The 25429-nt window shown below is 41.1% G+C and overlaps 1 protein-coding gene across 1 annotated transcript; it reads left to right on the plus strand.

The window, feature by feature from the left end:
- The first annotated feature begins 791 nt into the window (after positions 1-791).
- Positions 792-24723, plus strand: LOC117807347 (ras-related protein Rab-39B). The gene is made up of 4 exons (XM_034676603.1): positions 792-1357; positions 9174-9455; positions 19030-19210; positions 21600-24723. The coding sequence occupies exons 2-4, from the start codon at positions 9241-9243 to the stop codon at positions 21843-21845; spliced, it is 642 nt and encodes a 213-aa protein (XP_034532494.1). The 5' UTR covers positions 792-1357; positions 9174-9240; the 3' UTR covers positions 21846-24723.
- Positions 24724-25429: the final 706 nt, after the last annotated feature.

Genomic DNA, 25429 nt, shown 5'->3' on the forward strand with positions numbered 1-25429 from the left:
ATCTTATTATAACCCTAACATTAGGAGTCATCTAAAGTAAGGCAACTAATGAAAAAGAAGTCATTGCAGGAGTTGAAAGGTTTTATTTCTAAATGAATTACTTTAAAAAAAACATATTTTACAGTAATGGTAATATATGAAATTTAAGATTACTTGAAAAAAAAATAAAAAAAATTGTGACCCCCAATTAGTGTCTGGCGACCCCCCAGGGGGTCCTGACCCCCACTTTGGGAACCCCTGGTTTAAAACACATTAATGTTTGAATATTGGACATGTTTCAAGATTTGCGTTTTGCTAATAAAAACAAATCTAAGCAACAAAAAAAAAAAAATAACTGAGAGAAGATAAAAAAAACTACACTTCCCAACTTGCAGCGCGTGCACTTCCGCTCCTGCGCAGTGGTGCTTGTGCACATGGTCAGCACACTGGCGCAGTGAGTGTGCAGCTTCCTCTATGTTGCTCTCTTTACTGCACAGCAGGACACTTTAAAACAGTGGAAACAAACACCACAGTATTAATAAAGCACTGTTATTGTGTCATATTCATAAATATGAGTGCTTGTGTTTGTTGTTAGCTCGAATTTTCTTAAAGATACAGAAAATACCAGGCTTGTGTCACTTCATGTTGCATGCCCACTTGTACAACATGCACTTTTATATTTATAACATGTAAAAAAGAGATGATAACATGCACAGTTATGTTATAACTTCCTTCCTCTGATCACTTTAGTAGTATTTTGTTGTTAGAGGTTGATCTCGGTGGATTTCCTGGTGTGCTGCGCCTCTCCTCGGTCCTTTACGGTAGTGGTACTGATGCGGGATGAGTCAGGCTATATCATGCTGCTGCTACTGCTGCCATTTCATCAGCAGCGAAAAGCCCACAAACACACAGCAAACACAGACATGATACCTCGGGATTCCCCTCTGACAGCGCTCATCCTGCCTTCATAAACCCCCTGCAGAGAGAGAGAGAGAGAACCAGCCTGGCGCGTCGTTTCTTCTCCACCCTGTTAAGAAAAGCGCATGATCCGGTTTTTCTTATTTTGGTCACATCGCACCTGCTCTGAGTCTGGATGCGTTTTTCCTCTCTCTCTACTCTCCATCGGGGCCTGACATTAGCAAAGGAAATCAGCCCTTAGCTCCAGGGGCCTGCAAGTGTATACAGCAGCCTGTGTTTTTCAAGACAAACACCGAGTCTCGGAGGCGGTGTCAGAGAGTCGGCTGCTTTCCCTGCGTCCTGAGGATCGATCCAGACAGACTCGACGGTGCCATGGAGCCCACATCAGCCTGGTCCTGAGCGGTACAAGGGTACAAGGGAACAAGGAAGCAGTCTGGCCTGAACAACACTCCTGCTCCAAGTAAGGGTTTTTAATTTGGGGGGTATTTATCCTTGTGTTTGTGGTTTGTCAGCCTTGGAATGGATCTCTATATATAAGGACGCACGGGGCCTATTTTACAGTCATGATGTATCTAATAATAGCAGTCCAACCTGATTTTAATTAGCCTGTAATATAAAGTAATTATCACACATACTAGGCTACACATCAGGGTGGAGAGAATAACATGCGCTATGGTGCCATATTATATTTAAATGTTATTCTAACCCTCCATTAAACACCACAAACAACAACAACAACACATCCAAAGTACCCTGTGTGATATCTGGGACGTGACTGGAGACAGATGGGTATGTTAATGTTGGACATGTGATGTGTGTGTGTGAGTGTGCGCGTCGTGCCGGACCTCCATATTGCCATAAAACGCATCCGGTGTGAGAGAGCCCATAAGGCGGCTATTCACCGGGGATTCAGCCACTAATGTTTGCATACCGAGCGAGCTACGCAACCTGACTCTACAGACACACGGAGGGGGCTGATGGGAGGCTCTCTGCCCGCCCTGTGGCCTGATCAGACTCAGTTTGTAGTAAGAGAGGAGACACGTTAGTACTGTGTAGTAAGCAGACTTAAATTAGGGGATGAAAGTATGCAATGCAATCAGGAGTACGGTAGCCTAAAAGTGCAAAAGTGTAAACATCAGAATAAACACAAAAATAAAAATGTTTGTTGTGCAAAACATCAAATGTAGCCCATATTACACATGTAGGTCAGGCATGTCCAAAGTACAGCCCGGGGGCCAATTGCAGCCCAAGGTCCATTTATTTATGGCCCCAAGCTTCCATCTTAAAATGTGTTATTTATAGCAAAGAAATGAATCACCTTCTGAATCATCTGTACATTTTCAGTTTCTTTCAAGCGCACAAACAAAACTAAAGTCAATCCAGAAACGTCACAAAAAGCTTCACATGGACTATTTGTATAAAAGCCAAAGCTCTGGGAATTCTGCAAGACGGCAATAAAGAAGAAACACAAGAACTCTTAAAGTTGACAGGTTTTCAAATTATTGTTTTCATCATGATGTGAAAATGTTCTTGATGAACATTTAAAGTTCAGAAGACACAAAAGAGGACACAAGACAAGATCAAAATTATGAAATTGTACAGAAAAGGCAAAATTTGGTGCTTAAAAAAATGTTCAGAACTCAGGACAATAATTATTTAGTTCTTAGATTGTTGTCTTCTGGTCAGAACAGTCTTAAAAACAACATGAAAAAGAAGTGTGATGAAATCCAGATCGTGATCCTGCCATAGGAAAATAATGATACAATATTTTTCCCACATTGCCCGACCCTAATGAAAAACATTTTCCCCCAGAAGAAGATAAAGTTTGCTAATCTTTACATGGTACTTCCTAGTTACTGTTTTATTGAGAAAACATTTAAAATAATTGTTATTAAATATTTCATATATAACTTTTAGGATTCCAAAGTCTCAGTAGGAGCCACTGGCCCTGAGGTATTCTGACATCATATGTGGCCCTCTTTGAAAAAAGTTTGGACACCCCCTGATGTAGGTCATATTTACTGTAGCTGTCACTGATGTTTGACCCGGAGGAGGTGGAGCCAGTTTCAGACACTGTTTTGAAACTCAGATGTCAAAATCCCACATCATACCTATTGTTACTTATTGGTACAGTAAGGCAATATATGTGTGTGTATCCACACTCTGGGGGTTCAAATAGCACCACAACTCTGTGTCACATGTAGAATGATGAGTGGGATGCATGTTTGTTTGTCTACGCCGGGGGTTCCCAAAGTGGGGGTCGGGACCCCCTGGGGGGTGCTAGGTTGTTGTTGTTTTGTTCAAGAGTACTCTGAAGTGTCATATTTCGTTTATTATTGTAAATTATTTTTAAAAAGGGGGTTAAGGGTTAGGTTTAGGGTAGGGTAGGGTTAAGATTAGGGTTTAGGGTTTCTGGTTAAGGTTTAGGGTTAGTGTTAAATGTATGGTTAGGGTTGGGTAGGGTTAGGGGTTAGGGTTTAAGGTTAGTGTCAGGTTTAGGGTTAGGGTTTGGTTAGGGTTTAAGGTTAAGGTTCATGGTTAGGGTTAGGATTAGGGGCTTGGGTTTAGGGGTAAGGGTTGGTGTTACGGTTATTGTCAGGTTTAGGGTTGGGTTAGGGTTTATGGTTCAGGATTAGGGTTAGTGTTAGGGGTATGGTTAGGGTTGGGGGTTAGGGGTTAGGGTTTAGGGTTAGCGTTGGGTAGGTTTAGGGATAACGGTTAAGGGATACTGGTTAAGGTTTAGGGTTAGTGTTAACGGTATGGTTAGGGTTAGGGTTTAGGGGTTAGGGTTTAGGGGTAAGGGTTGGTGTTAGGGTTATTGTCAGGTTTAGGGTTAGTGTTAACGGTATGGTTAGGGTTGGGGGTTAGGGTTTAGGGTTTAGGGTTAGCTTTAGGTAGGTTTAGGGATACCGGTTAATGTTTATGGTTAGTGTTAACGGTATGGTTAAGGTTGGGTTAGGGGTTAGGGTTCACGGTTAAGGTTTAGGGTTAGGGTTTACGGTTAGGCTTAGGGGTATGGTTAGGGGTAAGGGTTAGGGTTTAAGACTAGTGTCAAGTTTAGGATTAGGGTTAACCTTAGCCTGTAAAATTTGAAATAAACCTTGCAAATCATTTTTTTTTATCAGTTTTCTGTGATTCCTTTTTGCTCGGTGAGTAGGTGGCTAATTCTCTGCAGACCAGCTAAATTAAACATGAAGCTACATTAAATCACTTTGAGGAACGGTCAGGGTCGCTACTCTTCGACACCTTTATTTTTGGGTCGTGGGATGAAAGGCTTGGGAACCCCTGGTCTACGCCGCCATCTAATATCTGGATAGGAACAGAATAAGTTGCGGTCGGTCAGGAAGTTGGCTTGCTAGACCGTACTCTATGTTCTATTATTAACAAAGACCCAACATCAAGCCAGGGTAAGATCCAGTCCCATCTTACAGACAGGACTCAGTCTGATCTCATCTTAATCCACCATGAGCAGAGCACTTTGCAGCATTTAGCAAGTTACAGTGGCAAGGACAAACTTCCTTTAACAGGCAGAAACCTCCAGCAGGACCAGACTCATGTTAGACACTGAGACTGAGTTTTGGTTGTCATCACTTCTAAACAATGTCACATAATTCAAGACCTTTATCCTCACATCAAGCATCAAAAGATCAATCCTATAACACCGGTGTTATGTAGGGATTGGTTCGCGTTTGTCATTGTCCTTGGTCCAGTAAACTCCATTTAACTGCAGATATACACCCCTCCTGATTCACGTGTAGTACTGTAGCAGGAGACTAGAATAACAGAGTGAAGTACACATACTTCAAAAGTGTTCCTGAGAAGAGTATGAGTAAAAGCTTTCTGAAATGGGGTCACTCAGACATCTTTGCAGAGTCTTGTCATAAAAAAGAAATGCAGAAAAACGCTGCTATGATCCAAATTTATCAACAAGCCAACAGGGTCACACATTCAAATACCAAAGCCTGGTATCAAAAGGAGCCAATAATCCAAAAAGCTGGCTTATTAAAACATCAATTGACGCCATCAAGTGACGAGGAAAAGCGTAAGAGGCTTTTCTCATATATCTCGTGGTTTTAATTGAATCACGCACTGACTACAATGAAGCACAGTAATGTGTGTTAAAGGGGCAGAGGGGGGCTGGCAAAGGGCCAAATTTGGGTTCTATATCAGAGTTTTTCCCAAAGTATTTATCCTTTAACATATATCTGTCTCCCATGACTTTTCTGAGTTTGCATTCATGTGATTCTTAAAGGAAGACTGATGAAATGTAAGATTAGACGGCTGTAGAGGTATTATTAGAGCGCAGAGTCAATTATGTGCTTAAAGCTCCAGTAAGGAGTTTTTAGCTGGTCATGAAACATGCTGGAATTAACACTGATGCCTCTTTATGACCTGTGGCCTGATCAGACTCAGTTTGTAGTAAGAGAGGAGACACGTTAGTACTGTGTAGTAAGCAGACTTAAATTAGGGGATGAAAGTATGCAATGCAATCAGGAGTACGGTAGCCTAAAAGTGCAACAGTGTGAACATCAGAATAAACACAAAAATAAAAATATTTGTTGTGCAAAACATCAAATGTAGCCCATATTACACATGTAGGTCAGGCATGTCCAAAGTACGGCCCGGGGGCCAATTGCAGCCCAAGGTCCATTTATTTATGGCCCCAAGCTTCCATCTTAAAATGTGTTATTTATAGCAAAGAAATGAATCACCTTCTGAATCATCTGTACATTTTCAGTGTCTTTCAAGCGCACAAACAAAACTAAAGTCAATCCAGAAACGTCACAAAAAGCTTCATATGGACTACCTGTCCAAAGCCAAAGCACTCGGAATTCTGCAAGACGGTAATAAAGAAGAAACACAAGAACTCTTAAAGTTGACAGGTTTTCAAATTAATGTTTTTATCATGATGTGGAAATGTTCTTGATGAACACTAAAAGTTCAGAAGACACAAAAGAGGACCCAAGACAAGATCAAAATTATGAAATTGTACAGAAAAGGCAAAATTTGGTGCTTAAAAAAATGTTCAGAACTCAGGACAATAATTATTTAGTTCTTAGATTGTTGTCTGCTGGTCAGAACAGTCTTAAAAACAACATGAAAAAGAAGTATGATGAAATCCAGATCGTGATCCTGCCATAGGAAAATAATGATACAATATTTTTTTGGGGGGCTTTTTTTTGCATGTTCAATGGCCAAAATGTAGAATGTTGCTCCCTGTCCATCAAGTGGAACTCCTTCAGCGATCCGTCATTTGCGCACAAGGTAGAGCAACGCAACTTAATTAATTATTCAAAACTCAGGATGCGCCGTCAGTGTCAGAGATATCTAATGATAACTAACAGGACGTGTGTTTAAAATCAAAGAAAGCTAGTCTGTTAATCTGCACTTGCACTCGCAATGGATAACCTACTTTCCGGCCACGAGAATTGCCAATGCGGAAGTGTTAAAAACTGCAGTTCCTCGAGTGTCCACTTGAGGCTGGCTCCAGAAGTACCGGAAACCACATACACACCCATTCAAAGAAGCCGATCTTTACAGCAGAAATAAACATGTTTACAGCCTGGTATAAAAAGCGTCCGTAGTCTGGATAGCTCATTTCTTGATCGGCACACACTGTACGGGGGTGAATTTTGTCCTAACGTTGCAATTTCGAAGGTATTAAGATTACGAGTTTCCATTACGAGAGGCACGGCTGACTTGACTGACAGGCGGGAACACTGTAGCTGTTAGCTAGGAGGCTAAAGGCCTGCCTCTTTACCTTGACAGATGTTAGGTTGAGTTTGGCATTTCCAATATGGCTCCCACCGACGATTGGGTTCAAAACAGCGCTTCAGAAACAGATAGCTGACATTGCGGATATACTACGTCCATTATTTATACGGTCTATGATATTTTTGGGCTCAATGGTTGATGGTACGTGGAAAGTTGAGATTTAGAAATCTAAAATAAATGTTAAGCTCAATAGTGTTGAGGCACTACATGCCTTCTGTGTGGGCCACTTTGTCATTCTTGTAAATAATAGGCTTCTGTCGGGCGTAGCCCAAGGGTTACAGGTGTGTCATTATGCTGTAAGAACTCATTAATTCAGACAGATTCATTTGAGTGTACAGTAAATAAGCACAACATCCTATATATCAGGCCTACTCGTTTTTTCATATACATATGGAACAAATCAGTGTGTATACATTGTTGTATTAAAAAGTACAACAACAACAAAAGACTTACTATTAGGGCTTGCCTGTAAAATTTGAATACTTGAACTGATTTCTAAAAAGAAAATGTGGCACACCCAGTTTTCTGATGCACACCCAACGTCTCTTTTTCTGACTACGCTAGTGTGTGTTTTTGACATTGAACTGATTTACAGCATGTCATTTTGTTTCATGATACTTTTATATAGTACTATTTATTTTTCTCTTTCTCTTCATACAGTCATATTACATACGCATATATATTTGTATTTATTTATATTGCATACAATCTGTCATAACCAAACAATAATCTCACCATGTCAACCTGTTGGTATGGTATAATACTTGCCTACTGCCTGTAATTATAACTATTTTAACAATGTGTAACATTTGTATATACCTTCAATTTTAATTTGTATCTTTATGTATTTTTATTCTTTAATTATTTAAACTTATTCTCAATTTGTGGTTATGTCTGTGTTGCTGCAACAACTCAATTTCCAACCGGGAATCAATAAAGTATTATCTTATTATCTTGTCTTATCTTTTCTAGTAGTTGTTTAGGATTTCAGCATACATTTTTCAGTTATGTTATTGCTGATATTTCCTAATGGATTTTTTTTGTGGCCATGCAGTGTTGGCCCTTTTTGGCCACCGTACAATCTTACAGTATGTTGGGAAAGCTGTCATAAGCTAGACATTAATGAGACATTGCATACACAAATTTAACATTTTCTAGATATTCTGCAGGTGTTTTCAAAAAAATATTTAAATCACAAAAATTAATTAATTCAGGATTTGAGAAACGAACATTGTCCTTATTCTGGAAATATTGTCGAAAAAAAATGTTAAAGCAGGAAACTTCTGAAATATCCATAGACTGTATAAAATATGGACGCAGTATCCGTGACGTCACCCATCTGATTCTGAAGAGCTGTTTTGAGGCCAATCGGCGGCGGCGGCGGCCATATTGCTGCTGTGGAGACAGTGTGACGTGAAGAGGCGGGCTTTGAGCCTCCTAGCCAACAGCTACAGTGTTCCCACAGGCAGCTGTACCTCTCATTGGAAGACTAGTAATCTCAATATCTTCGAAATTGCCGCGTTAGAAAAAATATCCCCCCCCTCACAGTGAGAGGACATCGAGAAATTAGCTATTCAGACTACACTCGTCTTTTGTACCAGGCTGTAAACATGTTTATTTCTGCTGTAAAGATCGTCTTTTCCCCATTCATGTGTATGTGACTTCCGGTACTTCCGGAGCCAGCCTCAAGCGGATCCTCGATGAACTGCAGCTTTTAACACTTCCGCATTGGAGTCATATTTTTAGACCGGAGGTTGCCGCTTTGGAATCAACTGAAGTTGGGTGGCTTTGACTTAGTAAAAATGACAATTACTAATTAGAGGTAACTTCAAAAATGCGAATTTATTAAAAATGTTTATAAAAAATAAATGTGTTTTTTTGGAAAATGTATAAAAACTGAGTTATCTGTTTTTGCAAATGAACTCTTCATGTGTTTTATAGTAGTTGTTTTGGCTTTCAGCAGCTTTTTTTAGTTAAGTTATTGTCAATATAATTTTTAGGGGCCATGCAGTGTTGGCCCTTTTTGGCCACCGTACAATCTCATGTTGTGAAAGCTGTCAGACATTATTGAGACATTGCATACACGAATTTAACATTTTCGAGATATTCTGCAGGTGTTTGTTGAATATTCAGACCGAAAAAGAATTAATTCAGCCTTTTAGAATTAAACATTGTCCTTATTCTGGAAATATTTTTAAATTTTAAAGAAGCAGGAAACTTCTGAAATATCACATTCATGTGCAATATTTTAATTTAATCCGTAACCTAATTTATTATTATATTAACCTGCTAAAATGTCTTGAAATAATACTTTTATACTTATTTGTACAGAAGGTATTTTTACTTAGTATTTTTATATTGAGTTTTCTTTATTGTCTCTACTGTCTTCCTTTAATTCCTTGTGTGTGTGAGCTCACTCGGCAATAAAGCTGACTCTTGAATCTTGAAACTCTGGTGTTAGTTGACGCCTCTCTTTCTGTTTCTCTTTCCCTCACTGACAGATTGACAGACAGACCGACAGACAGACCGACCCAGCGCTGAGAGCGACAGACAGGCACAGCCGAAGTCATGGAGGCGATCTGGCTCTACCAGTTCCGTCTGATCGTCATCGGGGACTCCACCGTGGGAAAGTCGTGTCTGATCCGGCGGTTCACGGAGGGTCGCTTCGCCCAGGTGTCGGACCCCACCGTCGGCGTTGACTTCTTCTCCCGGCTGGTGGAGATCGAGCCCGGGAAGAGGATCAAGCTGCAGATCTGGGACACGGCGGGTCAGGAGCGCTTCAGGTGAGAACAGCTGGGTGTGTGTGTTATGAGTGTGTGTGTGTGCGTAAATATAATAGACTAAAGGTGAAAACATGCAGGATTTTGTAGATACTTAGATTGAAAAATAGAGTTATATCTGAGATTTATGTCTTTATATGACGATAATTAATCAAATGCAGAATTGAAAGGTGGTTATTTGCAGTGTTTGTTTGTTTGTTACAGTATAATTTCAAGGTTGCATTTGCAAAAAAAATAGATGCAGGCTATCTCAAGTCAACTTTCTAGTTATGCAGAATGACTATTCCAAATGTTATGATGTACACTACCAGTCAAAAGTTTGGAAACACCTTCTCATTCAAGGGTTTGTGTTTATTTTAATTATTGTAAACACTGTAAATTAATACTGAAGACATCAAAACTATGAAAGAACATATATGGAATTATTTAATTCACAAAAAAAGTGTTAAACAAAGCAGAATATGTTTTATATTTTAGATTCTGTAAAGTAGCCCCCTTTTTCCTTCATGACAGCTTTGCACACTCTTGGTATTCTCTCAGTCTGCTTCATGAAGTGGTCTCCTGGAATGGGTCTAATTAACATGAGCCTTGTCAAGAGTTCATTTGTAGAATGACTTGCCTTCTTAATGTGTTTGAGACCATCAGTTGTGTTGTTCAGAGGTAGGGTTAGTACACAATGGATAGACCTATTTGACTACTGTTGTAATCCAGATTATGGCCAAACCAGATTATTTCATAGTTTTGATGTCTTCAGTATTAATCTACAATGTTGAAAATAATTAAAATAAATGAAACCAATTGAATGAGAAGGTGTGTCCAAACTTTTGACTGGTAGTGTAGATGAATCAACTGTGTGAGCAGGAGGGCATTTAAAATACAAAATCACATTGATGTTAGGTTTTTAAGCTATATTCAACATGATCATAATTTGATTTTTATAGAAAAGTCAAATTTAGTTTAAAATGATGCACAGTACTCAAGCAATGAGATGAAATTAATTTAAGTGCATGAAGGAGAATTAAAAAAAAAAAAGCACAAGTTAAAAAAGGTAGTGTGTTCTGTATTTTTATTATTTTTTAAAGTTGTGTTTTTGGGCATTTTCACCATTAATGGATAGGACAGCTGACAAGAGACAGGGAATGTGGGGAGTGGAGAGTGGGGGAGGACATGGGGAAATGATCAAGGCTGGAATCAAACCTGCAGCCTCTACAATGAGGGCTATAGCCTCTGTGTATGAGGTGCAAACTTAGACCGCGAGGCTAACGGCGCCCCCCGTGTCCAATAACTTTAAACTATTTGCCATGGAGTCCCTACTTTGCAACATTTCTTCATAAACATGTTAGGACACTGTAAGAGAATGAAAAAGAAAACATCTCTCATATACATGAGATGATTGTGGAAATACAAATGAGTACATAAAGGGGTCTCCTTTAAAGGCACAGTATGTCATTTTTGGAAATGGGAGTTATTGTCTTTATAGCTCAAGAAACATCATTGGTAGTGAAAGTGATGTGATGTAATTTGAATGGGTGTTTACAAAAGAGATAATGATTTGAAAAGTAAGAAATGTTAGCTAGCTTTACAAAAACGTAAGTGACTCAGTGAAATGTACTGTACCTTTAAATTAAATTAGAAATTTGGGGGTGTTGTTACATTTTTGGAAACATAAGAAAGTGTAAACACAGCAAGTAAAGCAACATAGGCATTGATCAGCTGAAACATAGAAACCTATGTGTTATAAATTGTAAATGCCAAGTTGAACTGGTCCCAATCACAGACTGTTATGGAGTCACAAGAGCTTCATGATGGGAGGTAACTCCCTGTGTGTGTCTGACTGAAGAAAAACTTATTCAGCAAAGATTTGTGATGACAGGTCAGAGTATTCAGAATGTACTCTTGTACTGAGGTTATTTCTGGGATATAGAGTTCAGAATCAACCTCAAATGTCTACAAAACTCCCAGAATAGGGAACTTGTGGTTTGTGATATGATAATCTGGTACATGTTGAAACCGAAAGATGCATCCAGTGTTAACAAAAAAATCCATATCTTGTGTCATATGAAGAAACACTGGACTTCCCTCAGTGGGAAAACCTGCTGCTGCTGACCTTTGAACTCTTAGTTGGAATGTGAAACTAAGCAAAACGTCTGATATAGAACGAGAAAGGAAAAAGAAAAAATACACATTATTGGAAAATCCGAAAGATTACCAGCCAAGAAGTGCTTCAAAAAAGTGCAAACTTTGCTTTTCCTAATCAGGAGTTCTGGGTAAGAGGACCTTGAAGTAAGACAGAGGGTCTTGACTCTTTAGACTCACAATTTTTTTTACCACAGTGTCAAACTTCTGCCTGTGAAAAATGAATCCGATATTGAAGTGCTAAAAAAACTGCAGTTCCTTGAGTGTCCACTTGAGGCTGGCTCTGGAAGCATCAGAAACCACATACACACCCATTCAAATAAGCTGATGTTTACAGCAATAATAAACATGTTTACAGCCTGGTTGATTGACAGGCGGGAACACTGTAGCTGTTTGCTAGGAGGCTCAAGGCCCGCCTCAATACCTCTTGCTAGGTCGACCAACAGTAAGTCAGCCTTTTCAATGTGGCGACCGACGTCACAGAGACTACACCCATGTTTTATATTTCATACATCTATGGTCAACAGTCAGTTAGTTCTTCGTTTCCTTACTTTGAGGTCTGCTGAGGGCTAAATAACAGCCTCCAGCTTTTTAAACCTGAATTTCTACCTGAAGTTGAATCCGTTTGCCCTCCTTAAAAGAAAAAGCAGTTACACAAATGAGTCTTTCGGTGATATGAGCACAGCAAACGACTGCAGGGTTTGTTTCTACTGAGTAAACAGCTGTGTTCATGATCACATGGGAAACGTTTAGTGAGTGAAGGTTCTTTGGGTTTTCCTGTGACATGAAGAAATGTTCAACGTTTGAGCTTTGGATGCGTCATGTCATCTCTGTCTTGTAACCTTTGTAATAATATACATTGATAACACGGTGAAACAGTCTGGGTTGTTTTGACGCCAAAACTACCAGTACACGTTTGGGAAGAGCTTGAAATACAGCTTTATCTAAGGTCAGGTGTGTTTGGTATACGACTGATCGACTACACGTGCGTGCCAGTCAACTGTTACATTTGGACATTGGACATAAACACTGTCCTGTGTTTGTTTCACCCACTTATCCACTATGACCTGCTACCTGTGGAGACTTGGTCCTTCTGCACAATGTTATTTTACTACACACCAAATGGCGTGAAAGGCATGTGAAATGCTAAATATGTTATGTTGAAACACCTGAAGAGTGTCTCATTCTCTGCTTTAACATGCCGACAATCCTGAGCCCAAGTATAGTGGAATCATGTGTGTGTGTGTGTGTGTGTGTGTGTGTGTGTGTGTGTGCCCCCATCATAAAAGCGATTACTTTATCATCTTCCTGAGATAGCTAGGCATGCTAACACTGTGTTCCTCAGATGTAATCTCTTTATAGCCTTGTTTTCACTGAGCTGTTATGTAACTGCTTCAGAGATATGTATCTAAACAAGGATGTATAGATAACTTTGAAAACGCTTGTCATCAACATGCCTCATATAAGAGAAAGCGACTATAAATCAGCTGGAACTAGTCATTGGCCGGTATGAGATCCTGATGGTATGCTTACCTTAAGCTTAAAAAACATCATGGTTTCATGGTATTGTGGTTACAGCTCTGACATGTGTTGTTATGAAACGTCTGGGACTCTGGACAAAAACAACACCTGAGAATATTTGGATCATTAGTTAACATGTATGTTAAAGAGGCGGTATTATACTTTCTTACATTTCAAAGATAGATATAAAGAAGCAATGTTGGAAGTCTATACTAAACTGGTGCAAATTTTCAAATTGCTAGGTATTCATATGTTGTAGTAATCCCTGATTTTGTGCGTAAACAGCTCAAAACGGTCCATTCTTAAAATACCGTGAGATCTTAACGAGATCTTGGCGAGATCTTCACGAGACTTGCTGAAATGATGAGGTCATCGCAGGAGCTCGTAAATTTCTATGGCTCGGCTAGCACCAGGAAACCCGGAAGGAAACTGTCTGCCAGTAGCTCCGCCCCCGACAGGCTTCCATAAGGCTAGCCAATCAGAAGAAAGGGTGTTCGTGGAGTGGGGGAGGCCTTAAAGAGACAGCCGCTAAAACAAAGTGTTTCTGACAGAGGCTGAAATGAGGGTTTTCTAAAACACCAGTGTGAGAAAGGTAGGGATTTTTGGGAGCTGTGAATCATGTAACGTTACAACAGAGGTACAAAAAGGACAGAATAAAGCCTGAAAGAAAGCACAACACCCCTTCTTTAAGTTAAAATAATGCACTGAATACTTGATTATTGGGCAGTTCTACTATTACTACTAAGAATAATCTCAAATCAAGCTCATGTTTCTGTTCATTTAATGTAGATGCACCCTAACTGTCCCATAAATGGGCTCCTCTATCTCTCTGATGATTATCTGACATCTACTCTCCATGCTATCTGAGGGACCAGTCCTGCCCCATCGAGCTAGCACAGGCTAGCACTAGCTAGCTAGACTAAAATAACTCTGAGTGATCTGAAAAAGATGCTGGATGCAGCGTTTTTCTCTGTTCTTGCACGCTCTCATCTCTAACTTGGGATCAGCTAAATAGACTTCCACTTTAAATAATTAATACAGTGTTTATTTATTTATCTATCTATTCATCTATCTAAACATCATGTTTTATATACTTCTTGTAAGTTTTATGCAGAAAAATCCTAATCTGAAGTAACAGCTGTTCAAGTTGAGTAAAAAGTATGTTTATAATGTCCTCAAAAAAGTGGATGTTTAATGTTCATTCACGGGAACATAACTCGAGTTAAAGCATACGTTACATCTCACCTCTCCGGGTATTGGACTCTATCGCTCATAAACCAAAAGTGTCACACTCAAATCTTCCCCTCAGTGTGACGTACGTATAACTCACAGCCTGAAATGCATCTTTCACACATGCTTACACCCTCACCCACACAAACACAGCTCCACGCATCATCCTGACAGAAGGGGACTAATCTCACCTGTCAGCATCATCACCGTCTCCATGGCAACTGTGACATGTCCCTTCAAGGCCTGAAGGACGAATCTGAAACCTTCTTCAAACATTGAGGGGCCATTTTGAAAAGAAGGTCTGAGGCTTTCTTACAAACAGATATGATCGTTCTTTGCCTTTAAACCAAGCGGATTACAAATATGAGTCCAATGTGGAAGTGTTAAAAACTGCAGTTCATGGAGGATCAGCTTGAGGCTGGCTGCAGAAGTACCAGAAACCACATACACACCAATGCAAAGAAGGTGATCTTTACAGCAGAAATAAACATGTTTACAGCCTGGTACTAAAGATGAGTGTAATCTGGAAAGCTAATTTCTTGATTGTCACACACTGTACAGGGGGTGAATTTTTTCATAAGATATTGAGAGTACGAGTCTTCCAATGAGAGGCACAGCTGACTTGATTGACAGGTGGGAACCATAGACTGTAAATAAAAATGGACAGCGTTGCTCCGCCTCTTCCCGTTGTACGGTTCTGAAGCCAAAAAATCCCACTCCTGGGCGCCGCCATTATGCAGCCAGAGCCTGTGAAGCCACTGTAATAAGCTCCGCCCTGCAGCGTAGCGTCACAAGACGCTGTGTGTTCTTTGAAGTTTCACTCTACGGCGGCTGTGAATCAAAGGAAACAGGAAGTAAAACCCCGTTTTTTAAACTCTAATAACTAATGAAAAAGAAACTTTTCAGAAAAAAGAGGCCTTGGACACAAAACAGTCAAATACTAGCTAACTAACTACATCACCACAGCATACGGATGTGAGAAACATTCGTACGACGTGTATTTCTTTTTTAAAGTTTGACTGCTCCTCCATTCAAATGAATGTGGGAGACGGATTTTTTGACCTATACTGCAGCCAGCCACCAGGGGGCAGACACACGGCTGAAAGCCTCACCACCAGCCACCGGAACCTCTCCCTTGGTGGGAACATTGTAGCTGTTGGCTAGGAGGCTCAAAGCCCGCCTCTTCACGTCACACCCACTTGACAGCAGCAATATGGCTCCCGCCACCAATTGGCCTCAAAACAGCGCTTCAGAAACAGATGTTTGACGTCACAGATACTACGTCCATTATTTATACAGTCTATGCTTTAAACAGCTCGTTTAATACGAGTTGGCAGGATGATTTTCAAAGTTACATTTCTTTTATTGAGAGCACTGCAATACAAGTTTTTCCCCACCAAGCTCCTCACTGTGTATTTCTCTTCTTCACTTTTCTGAGGGAGTCAAACCGGAGCCAACGCCACATTTGGTGTAACCTCCGTGTACGTATGTTTATGGGGTGCTCAATTAAACACTGCACCAAGCTGGCTCCTTATATCTTCTTCAATAGTTCCTAAAACATAGTCTTGTCAAAGAAATAGACCGTAGATTGACTGAGCTTCGTTTTGTGGTTCTTCTGCTTTTTAGTAAAATATTGCACATCCTTCTTCCTTGAATTTCATGCTCTCGTGGCAGGATCTAGGGCACAAGACAGCATCCTTTGATTTGCTAACGAAACTATTTCGACACACGTACTGTAGCCATTTTGGGAAAGTATTTCAGGCTCATTAATACCCCCAGTTTTACATATATTAGGATTATAAGAAAAGTGGTTAATTTTTTGTCTTATCCAGCTTATACTTCCTAACCGACAGCTTCTCCTCTGACTTTAATCCTCCTCATACTCTGTATTTCATCTCTGTACTAGACGACACACATCTCATCAGAGTCCCCGTCATCTTACGTTTGTGGTCCTTACTTTGACATAAAAACAAACAAATGTGTTTGTCTGTCAAATTGAATTGATTACTCGCTGGGTTCTGGTTTTTTTCCACCCCTCCTTTTTTACTGTATCCCCCTCTCTGCGGACTAATCCGCCCTCCTTCCTCCTTCGTGACACGTCTGTCTTTCCAGCTCTACCTCCAGTCTGTAATTTTCCCTCTCATTATATTTATGCTGACGTTCTCTCTGTGAGGATATTGTGGGAAGATAGAAGCATCACAAGGGGGTTGGTTGGTGTGTGTGTGTGTGTGTGTGCATGTAGGTTGTCACAGCTTGTCAAAATCTAGCAGCACTTCTCTTCCAGTCAGGCTGCAGTGTGAGCTTTGGAGAGTAGAAACGACTGATCTCAGACATTAAAGGTTGAAATTAGAATTTTTGTACGAAAGCTACGACTGTTTTTAAAGGTATCAGTTGAGACGCTAGGCACTAAGGCAGTGCTATTATATAGTTTGACATGAAGTTATATGTCGAGAGGCCGACGAAAGAACCGGCTAGTTGTTATATTTTGATTTTTGAAGTTATTATTTTGTGTCCGACATTTGAACATTTACTCTCCAGAGACATTTCTTTTTATAACACTCCTTGTTCTTGTCTGTTCAACAGCTACTACTACTTGTCTCATCACTATCACCACTCCCTCCATCTCTTATTCTCCTCTATCCCTCTTTCCAACCCTAACTTGGTCTCAGCAGATGTGTGTCTAACATGAGTCTGGTTCTGCTCGAGGTTGCTGCCTGTTAAAGGAAGGTTTTCCTCGCCGCTGTAACTAGCTAAATACTGCGAGGTGCAATGCTCATGGTGGATTAAGATCCAGTCCTGTCAGTAAGAGGGGACTGGATCTTATCCTGTCTTGGTGTTGGGTCTCTGTTCATAGTTTGACATAGAGTGGTCTAGACCTCCTATGTTTGTAAAAGCGTCTTGAAATAACCTTTGTTGTGATTTGGCGCTATACAAATAAAGACTGATTGATTGCCTGCTAGTTAAAGGCGGGATATGTAGCTCCCTGTAATGTTGTTGAGTTCACACCTGACATGAATAAAATCATTATCGCAAGTGAATTACATGTAAAGTAAATGTTAAGATGCGAATAGACGGAAGTTCTTGTCGGGCAAAACAAATGATGCAAATTTCAAATTCTTCACTGATCGAAATCTGACCTTCAGCAAATCATTCACCCCGAAAAGGCCAGTCATCACTGAGACAGTCCTCTAACGTACAGTATGATGTGACAAGTAGTAGAGGTTCATTCTTCTGGAAAATTAAAAACAAATGGATAGCGTCTGTGTGCGGCTATCCTGAATGTACGACACGAATCAGGACCAAACACGAGCTTGCTTGGAGGAAAGTGAGTGAGGACGTCGGATTATCTGACAAGTTGTGAAAACCTTTCTCCATCATTTGATTCTAGCTATCAGATGTAATAGCAAGTTAGCACTGCACCAATTAGCATAAATAGCCTTGCATCTTTGGGAAGTTACGTACACGCAAATTGACACGTGAGAATAACCATAGACCTTTCTGGAGTCCCTAAGCTCCCTTGTCTCGTAGGTTCCTCTGCCATAGTCGGCCTGCTGTGTGGGCGTGCCAGACTCCAGCTGCTACAACTACCACCATCCATCTCACCACTATCAACCTTCTCTCTCTTCATCTCTCTCTATCCCTCTCTCCAACCACAACACAGCCTCAGCAGATGTGTGTCTAACACGAGTCTGATTCTGCTCGAGGTTTCTGTCTGTTAAAGGAAGTTTGTCCTTGCCGCTGTAACTTGCGTAAGGTGGGACCAAGTGGGTTAACACATCATGCCTCCAGTACTTCCATCACACACTGGGACACCAATAACACACCACTTAGAAGCCAATGTTAAAGTACAAAGTTGTACTGATGGTGGAGTTTCGTTGAGATGTTGGTTCAGACTGGTGATATAAAAGGAGACATTTTTGCTGTGTGAAATTGATCTTTTTCGCAACTAGAATCATCAAAACAAAAGAAGAAACTGATCCCAGTCGCTGCCAAAATGATCCAGATTATCATTTCCGCTTGCTTTCTTCTACTAAGATAACTTTAACATCTTCTCTCTCTATAATAAGTTCCAGTTTCTCAGCTCCTCCGGCTGACACCTTCATCACCTCTGCTTTTTTTTCCTTCACACCTCCTGTCATCTATTTTTTCTTCTGATAAGCTTTCCCCGTTTTTTTTTTTTTTCGTGTCTTATCATCCCTTCGACTAAAAAGGCTTATCTGCTGGCTTCCTCAAACTTGGACAGAGATAAAAAAAGTATTTTTGAAACTTAAAAACCCAGAAGCGAAAGAGTTAGAGACGGATTTATCTGTGTGATCGTCTGGGGTGGGGGTGGAGTTGAAAAGCAGGTAAATCATGAGTAGAGTGAAGAAGAGATGATTGGTTGATACTGCAGCAGTTCACAGTGATATGCATCAGGCGTTGGTTTGATGTTCCCAGTTGCTTGCTCACATTAAAAATGGCTTCAACCTTATAATGAAAGGTGTTCTGAAGAATCCATTATGGGACGCCGTGGTCGGTTTGCCTCTGCATCAATCTCACAGTTCGTTAAATGTACTTTGTTACCAAGCGGCGACTGCAGTTCATCGAGCATTCATCGAAACAAATGGGTGATGTCATGGAGACTACCTCCATTTTTTTATACAGTCTATGTTTGTGACTCATCTCTCCCTCTGTCCTGTAACCTCTGCAGGTCCATCACCAGGGCTTACTACCGCAACTCTGTCGGTGGGCTCCTCCTCTTCGACATCACCAACCGCCGCTCCTTCCAGAACGTCCACGATTGGCTGGAAGAGGCTCGCAGCCACGTCCAGCCGCACAGCATCGTCTTCCTATTGGTGGGCCACAAGTGTGACCTGGAGGCACAGCGCCAGGTGTGTACGATGGGAACGTGAATGGAGAGGCTGCTTTTGAGTTGACTGGATAGTGGCGTTGTTGAGCGTTATGTAATGCACAAAGGCGGCAGCATTAAAAATAAACTTTTGTTCACATTTAGATCAGCACATATTTGGATCACAGGCGAGTCATCTTTCTTTGTTGAAATCTCTTGACGCTGCTGGCAGGCGGGGAGCAAAAATATCCTCACTGATACTCAGACATTGCAGGATGACACTGCAAAACTCTCTGCAAACACTCCATGTACACATATAAAACAGAGATATATAGGGGGAGGATTAAAGTCTCCCCTGTGTGCTTCATTTATCACCTAGGCTGTAAACTCAGTCTGTGGCTTCCAGACTAAGTTTCTCTGCTAACGCTTTGATACTTCCTGACAGCCCAAGGACTAATAGGCTTGGGTTTCTCTTGGGTTGTCATTAGGCCGCAGTGAACACTGGAATAGGAATGCACAGAAGACATCTCCAGTTGTCCGGTTGATCTCAAACCAGCCTCCTTTTACTGTAAAGAACTTGAATTGGACTCAGTAGCAGAGGAAAGGACCTCTTTAGGGACCTCCATCCTGACTTTATTATCTAATCTCGCAGCAGACACACCCTACTAATTTTCCAAACCTGAAGAGGCTTTCAGTGAAAGATGGTGGTTTGCTTCAATTGTCATTTGTGTCGGAAGAACCAAACTAACAAGGACGGGTAAAAAAAATACCAACTTGTCCAATGATTCGGACAAGTGCATACAAGCATTAGGTTTTAAAGGTGACATATCATGCAAAATCGAATTATTAATGGTCCTCTACCTGAAATATGTGTCCCTGGCATGTCTACAAACCCCCCTAAAATGAAAAAAAAATCCATTCTGCCCCTGTTCTGATTTCTCCACCTTTCTGTAAATGTGTGCTGAAACGAGCCGTTTCAGACTTCCGTGTTTTTGTTACGTCACAATAATATCCGGTCTGTCACGGAGTCAGAGCTCCCCACGTCTGCAGATTTGAAGATCTAGTGGATGATTTTTATTTTTCATGTAAAAGTGCTAGCGCTAGTTAGCATAGCTACAGAGCTACATGTCGTAGCTGTAGCTGTAGCTGTGTACCAAGACACACGTCAACATACTGACAAATAAAACAAGTGACACAGAATCTGTGACCAATCCTTCAGAAACGTCCCGCTGCCTTTCTGGCAGAGGTCAGTTTTACTCCCCACGTCTGCAGATTTGAAGATCTAGTGGATGATTTTTATTTATCATGGATAAGTGCTAGCGCTAGTTAGCATAGCCACATAGCTACATGTTGGTATCTGTGTACCAAAACACGTCTAAATACTGATAAATAAAACAACAAGTAACACTAAATCTGTGACCAATGGTTCAGAAAGGTCCTGCTGCAGGCGCCTCTCCGTCAGGATCAGATTCTGGATCAGATTCAGAGGGTTGAAGTAACGCGGGTCTGTGAGCAGCCGTGTATATTCAGCCAACATGTAAACGTTAGATCAACGTGCTTGAGAGCCGAGGCCCACATCCACTTCCTGAGGGGGCGTGGTCAGAGAGAAAACAGAGTGTTCTGAGGAGGGCTGAAGAAGAGGGCTTTTCAGGCAGACCAAAATCTGATTTCAAAGTGTTTTTTTGAGCATAAACTTTAAAGACATGTTTTGGGGACCTCTTAGACCAATATATATTGATGAAAAAAAGCGTGATATGTCACCTTTAAAGGCTATGTTCACACTGCAGGCAAAAGTGTCCCAAATCCGATTTTTTGGGGGGTCAAGTGACCAGGTCAGATTTTATAGAGGCAGTGTGAACACTCAAATCAGATTTTTTCAAATCAGATTTAGACCACTTTCATATGTGGTCCTGAATCAGATACAGATCTAATATTTTTCAATGTGACCTCAGTGTGAACCGCCAAGCAAATTTGATGCGCATTTGATACTTTCACGTCACTTTATAGCGACACGTCACAATTCTGCACGGCGGTAGCCTTGCAGAAATGGAGGATAGCAACGATGGAGCAAGTCAATAGAGCAACCCTACAAGCAAAGTTTGCACTGCACAAAAACAAAGGCAAAAATGCTGACTTCCTCCATGTTTATGTTTGTGAAACAGCTGCATGTGATGCCATTTGGTTCTGTTCTTTTGCGCATGTGGGGCAGTTCGGAGCCGCTAACAGTTCACACTGGAATCGGATCCAAGTCACATTATAGATGGTAATGTGAACAGGCAAACAAAAACGGATCTGAGCAAAAAATCGGAATTGAGCATTAAGCCTCGCAGTGTGAACGTAGCCAAAGGGTCCTAGTTGCTGCATTTAGTTCCTAGCACTTGTGTCTGTTTCCCACATTTGAAAGATTCATTTGATCTCATTTCATCTTCTAGGTAACTCGCCAGGAAGCAGAGAAACTAGCGGGGGCATACGGAATGCGCTACGTGGAAACATCGGCCCGTGACGCCATCAACGTTGAGCACGCCTTCACCGAGCTGACCAGAGACATCTTCGCGTTGGTGCGGTCTGGAGATATCACAATCCAGGAGGGCTGGGAGGGCGTGAAGAGCGGGTTTGTCCCCAACGTGGTCCACTCTTCGGAGGAAGTAACTAAGAGTGACCGCCGCTGTCTATGTTGATCTGGGGAAGAGTTTTGGGACTGAAGGTGAAAAGAGGAGGGATCCTGGAAGGATTCAGAGGGAAGTGGGGCTGACGGACTAGGGCATCAGCCCTGTGACTGAACCGTCAGGACCCTTCTGTTGTTCCTTCTGCAGACTGGATACCTAAGCGGGTGATGGAGGGATTCAATGAAATGGCTGGTAGAAGTCGGGCAAAACATCTTAACGTTGGTGGATCATTGACAGACTCTGCCCATTTCTGTGTACCTTTGATTTCTTGGGGAGGAACGATCACAGATGCCCGTTTACTCGTGATGGCTCCCATGATTCCGTTTCTTCAGTTTTGGTTTGAGATTTTTGCCGGGGAATCCCTCCCTGAAAGTCTTTGAAAGGCCTTAGAAAGAGGATCCATTTTGGGTTCTTCACCAACATGTGACAACACTCTTGACTAGTTTTATCTTTCTTTCTCCCATCAATACTTCCCTCCACTTCTTAATACTGTCCTCTCCTCCAATATGCAATTACATGATCACATACAAAACGATCACTCTTACGTTGGTTTCCAAACATCCTCCTTGCAGATATCATTTGAGAGTTAAGTCAGCAACTTTAGGTTCAACCTCCTTCATTAACAAGAGTTGTGTTTCTCTTTAAGCTGACATTTTGCTCCACATTCCACCATCAGAGCTCAATGGAGGAGTCCTGGAGGTCCTGAAACAAGGGGAGACTGATTCTCTTCCCAGAACTGTGATTTTTGTCCCCAGAGACCATACTATTCCTCTTTGGAGCAACTAGGGCCTCCAGTGAGCTCAATGACATTAGCCGGATGGTTATATCTATTATCATTCTGCTAAATATTGCGCTTTAACAAAACATCATTACCCATCTAACTCCTTAAGGACTCCCTGAAGCAGGAAGAAGCAATGTGTACAGCTAAACTGACAGAGGTGGACTTGATAAGGCACACCAGGTAAGAATCCTGGAGCCAGAAAGCACCTTACCTGCCAAGTCCACCTTAACTCTGGAGCTTAGGGACTTCTGAAGGGTACTAAACAAGCTGGAGATTATTTATTTCTTGTAAGCAAAGCAGAGAGGTACAAGACTCCACAAGAGAACCACACTACCCACAATGCACGCCTATGGACAACATAATCATGCATAGATAGTCTCATTGGCAGGCATTGAATCGAGCCAACGGAAACACAGGCACGAGGGGAACTACGAGGTTAACTACGAGGTTACTTTTTCTCCTGAGCAAGCGGTTTACATGCCTTTATGATATGTGTGCTAAAGTGTAAACTCTCATCCAACTTCTGTTTTCATTTCAATTCACTCCATTGCTACAGATTGGCACAAAGGGCATATGTTCAGGTATTTCTTGCAGGTCGAAAATCTTACTTACACGGCCAAACTTTGAAACCATGCTTCGGAAGTGAGCTGAGAATGTTTAAATCCACGCAGAGTACTTTTAGATTCATCACTTGCCAGGTTAAGAAGCTTGGCATCATAGTCCACTGGGATTTGGCTGACAAAGTATTTGCTGACATGTTAATTCATTAGGGTTTAAGTTTGTCATATTGGGTAGCATACTGCAATTCTGGGCAATAAAATATGTAAGGGATGGAGAGATGGTTTAACTCAGTTGGTCATGCAGTCTCCTGTGAACAGAGGCTACCTTCCTTGTCGCACTGGTCATGGGATTGAGTCCCAGTCCTGGCATGATTTGGTGCAAGTCAATCTCCGCACATTTCCTGTCTCTCTCAAGCTGTGCTATAAATATGGATTGTTGTGCAGATTAGAGTCGTGACAGGCTGAGCAAGACCTCTATGCTTCATATCAGGGTCTTGACAGGCCTGTAAATGTCTCCATTTCCCCTTTTTGCCACAATGACAATAGGCAGAGGTCAAATGAATCAGATCTCTTTTGCAGGATTGGTTTGATTTGACATGTGTGATCTGCTTTCTTGTCTCTGGCGTCCCTTAGCTATTAAGAATTGATCCCTATTCTTATGAGGTTTTGACCAATCAGAAACAAGTATTTAACTCAGCCAGGAAACAAAAAAGGGGAAGACACCAAAGTTACGTGATCAGCTTTCCAAGAATCCGAGAAATGCATGACTAGAGTTGAAGCCTCTTTTCTGCCCAGTGTGCAAATTTACCCTCTCACTAGGCAATGCTTTTACAAATGCATTAAAGGTTTAACATTTTCACTCAAGATGTTTGGCCATTTCTTGTGAGAAGACAAAAAAAAAAAAAGGGTTTATAAGATTTTTGAATTGGGCGCAGACAAACATATTTTTAAAAGCACAGGACTGTTTATCTGTCTCATGTTATTCTCAGCTACATTAACTGAACGCCAATTTTGGCATTTAAACCCAACCAACTGTTAGCAAATTAGCGTGTGAATCTATATTCACCTTGTGCTTAATGTGTTCCCACATTTACTCAATATTTGTAGCTTTTTTTTTACCCTGATCTGATACACTTCCACATGAATGCCTCAGTCTCTGCTATATCTGGTTTATCCCATGCCTTTCATCGTGCAGTTAATAACTTACAGTCCTGCGTCGATCTGTTAGGAAACTGTAAGTGCTTCATTTCTCACACTGTATGCCTTCTTTTGACATGTCTCCAAAGATTTCTGCTCATGTTACCTTCTTTTTTTTTTAACATGAATGTATCAGATGGAAAAAGGTGAGATTTTTACACCGGCTTGTCAGATGAAATGTGTGTACGAGGAAGATTTACAGTCCAAATGAGATCATTTTCCTTACAAAAGCGTGACGTTTTGGGACTTGATTGAAGATTATTGAAATGACGGTCCATTACCATAGCTATACGCGATTAAACGGAAAAGACTGACTTGAAAGTATCCTACGAAGAATAAAGAGAAAGCCTGATGCCCTTGTGTTTTGTAAATCAACAATAAGAGCTGCTTTACCCCGCTAAAGAACGCCTGTTTTATTTCCCCCATGCTTGCTGTATCATCACCAGTGCTTTCTACTTTAACTGATCCCATGTGGACGTCACAGAGTTTACTGCTCAGGAAGTGTCAAGAAGGTCTGTGTGGGTGGGTGGGTGTGGATGCAAGTCTCCTGTGTGTGTGCAGCTCCACCTTAAGGACTGCCAAGACTCTTAAACCAGATGTCAGCTAGCTGGTAGATCTGCTCTGCTGTACAGCACGCAGTTGGATATCTCTACACTCTGTAATATCTTGCTTCTACTCTGAAATATTGTCTTAAAATACTACCATAGTTACACATTTTGGGACAAACACTATATCTCTTTCCTGTTAAAAGTCAGATGAGATGGTTGGTACCACTCTTGTGTTTCAAGCTTGAAACTATTGCTAGTAGCCAACTTGCTTAGCTTAGCTTAGCATAACACACAGAAACAGGTTCAGTTAGAAAGTACCAAAACCCCCCCTTACAAATCCTATAACTAATACTTTTATTAAAACACAAGGAGCTTTAATCAAATCATATAGGATAAAGCAGAACCTCCTGCTCAATGTTAAACGTATAAATGTGCAATATCTGACAAAGATTTAGCATTCCGCTATTTCACAGGGTGCAAATCTTGACCATCATTGGACCATGTTCTGAT

Source organism: Notolabrus celidotus, chromosome 23 (genome assembly GCF_009762535.1).
Source record: "Notolabrus celidotus isolate fNotCel1 chromosome 23, fNotCel1.pri, whole genome shotgun sequence".
Taxonomy (NCBI): Eukaryota; Metazoa; Chordata; class Actinopteri; order Labriformes; family Labridae; genus Notolabrus; species Notolabrus celidotus.

Bases quoted from the DNA above. Each gene is read 5' to 3' on its own strand.
- LOC117807347 (XM_034676603.1), top strand. From the start codon at position 9,241: ATGGAGGCGATCTGGCTCTACCAGTTCCGTCTGATCGTCATCGGGGAC. The intron at 9,456-19,029 runs GTGAGAACAGCT...TAACCTCTGCAG, and splicing joins GCGGGTCAGGAGCGCTTCAG to GTCCATCACCAGGGCTTACT. The intron at 19,211-21,599 runs GTGTGTACGATG...TTCATCTTCTAG, and splicing joins ACCTGGAGGCACAGCGCCAG to GTAACTCGCCAGGAAGCAGA.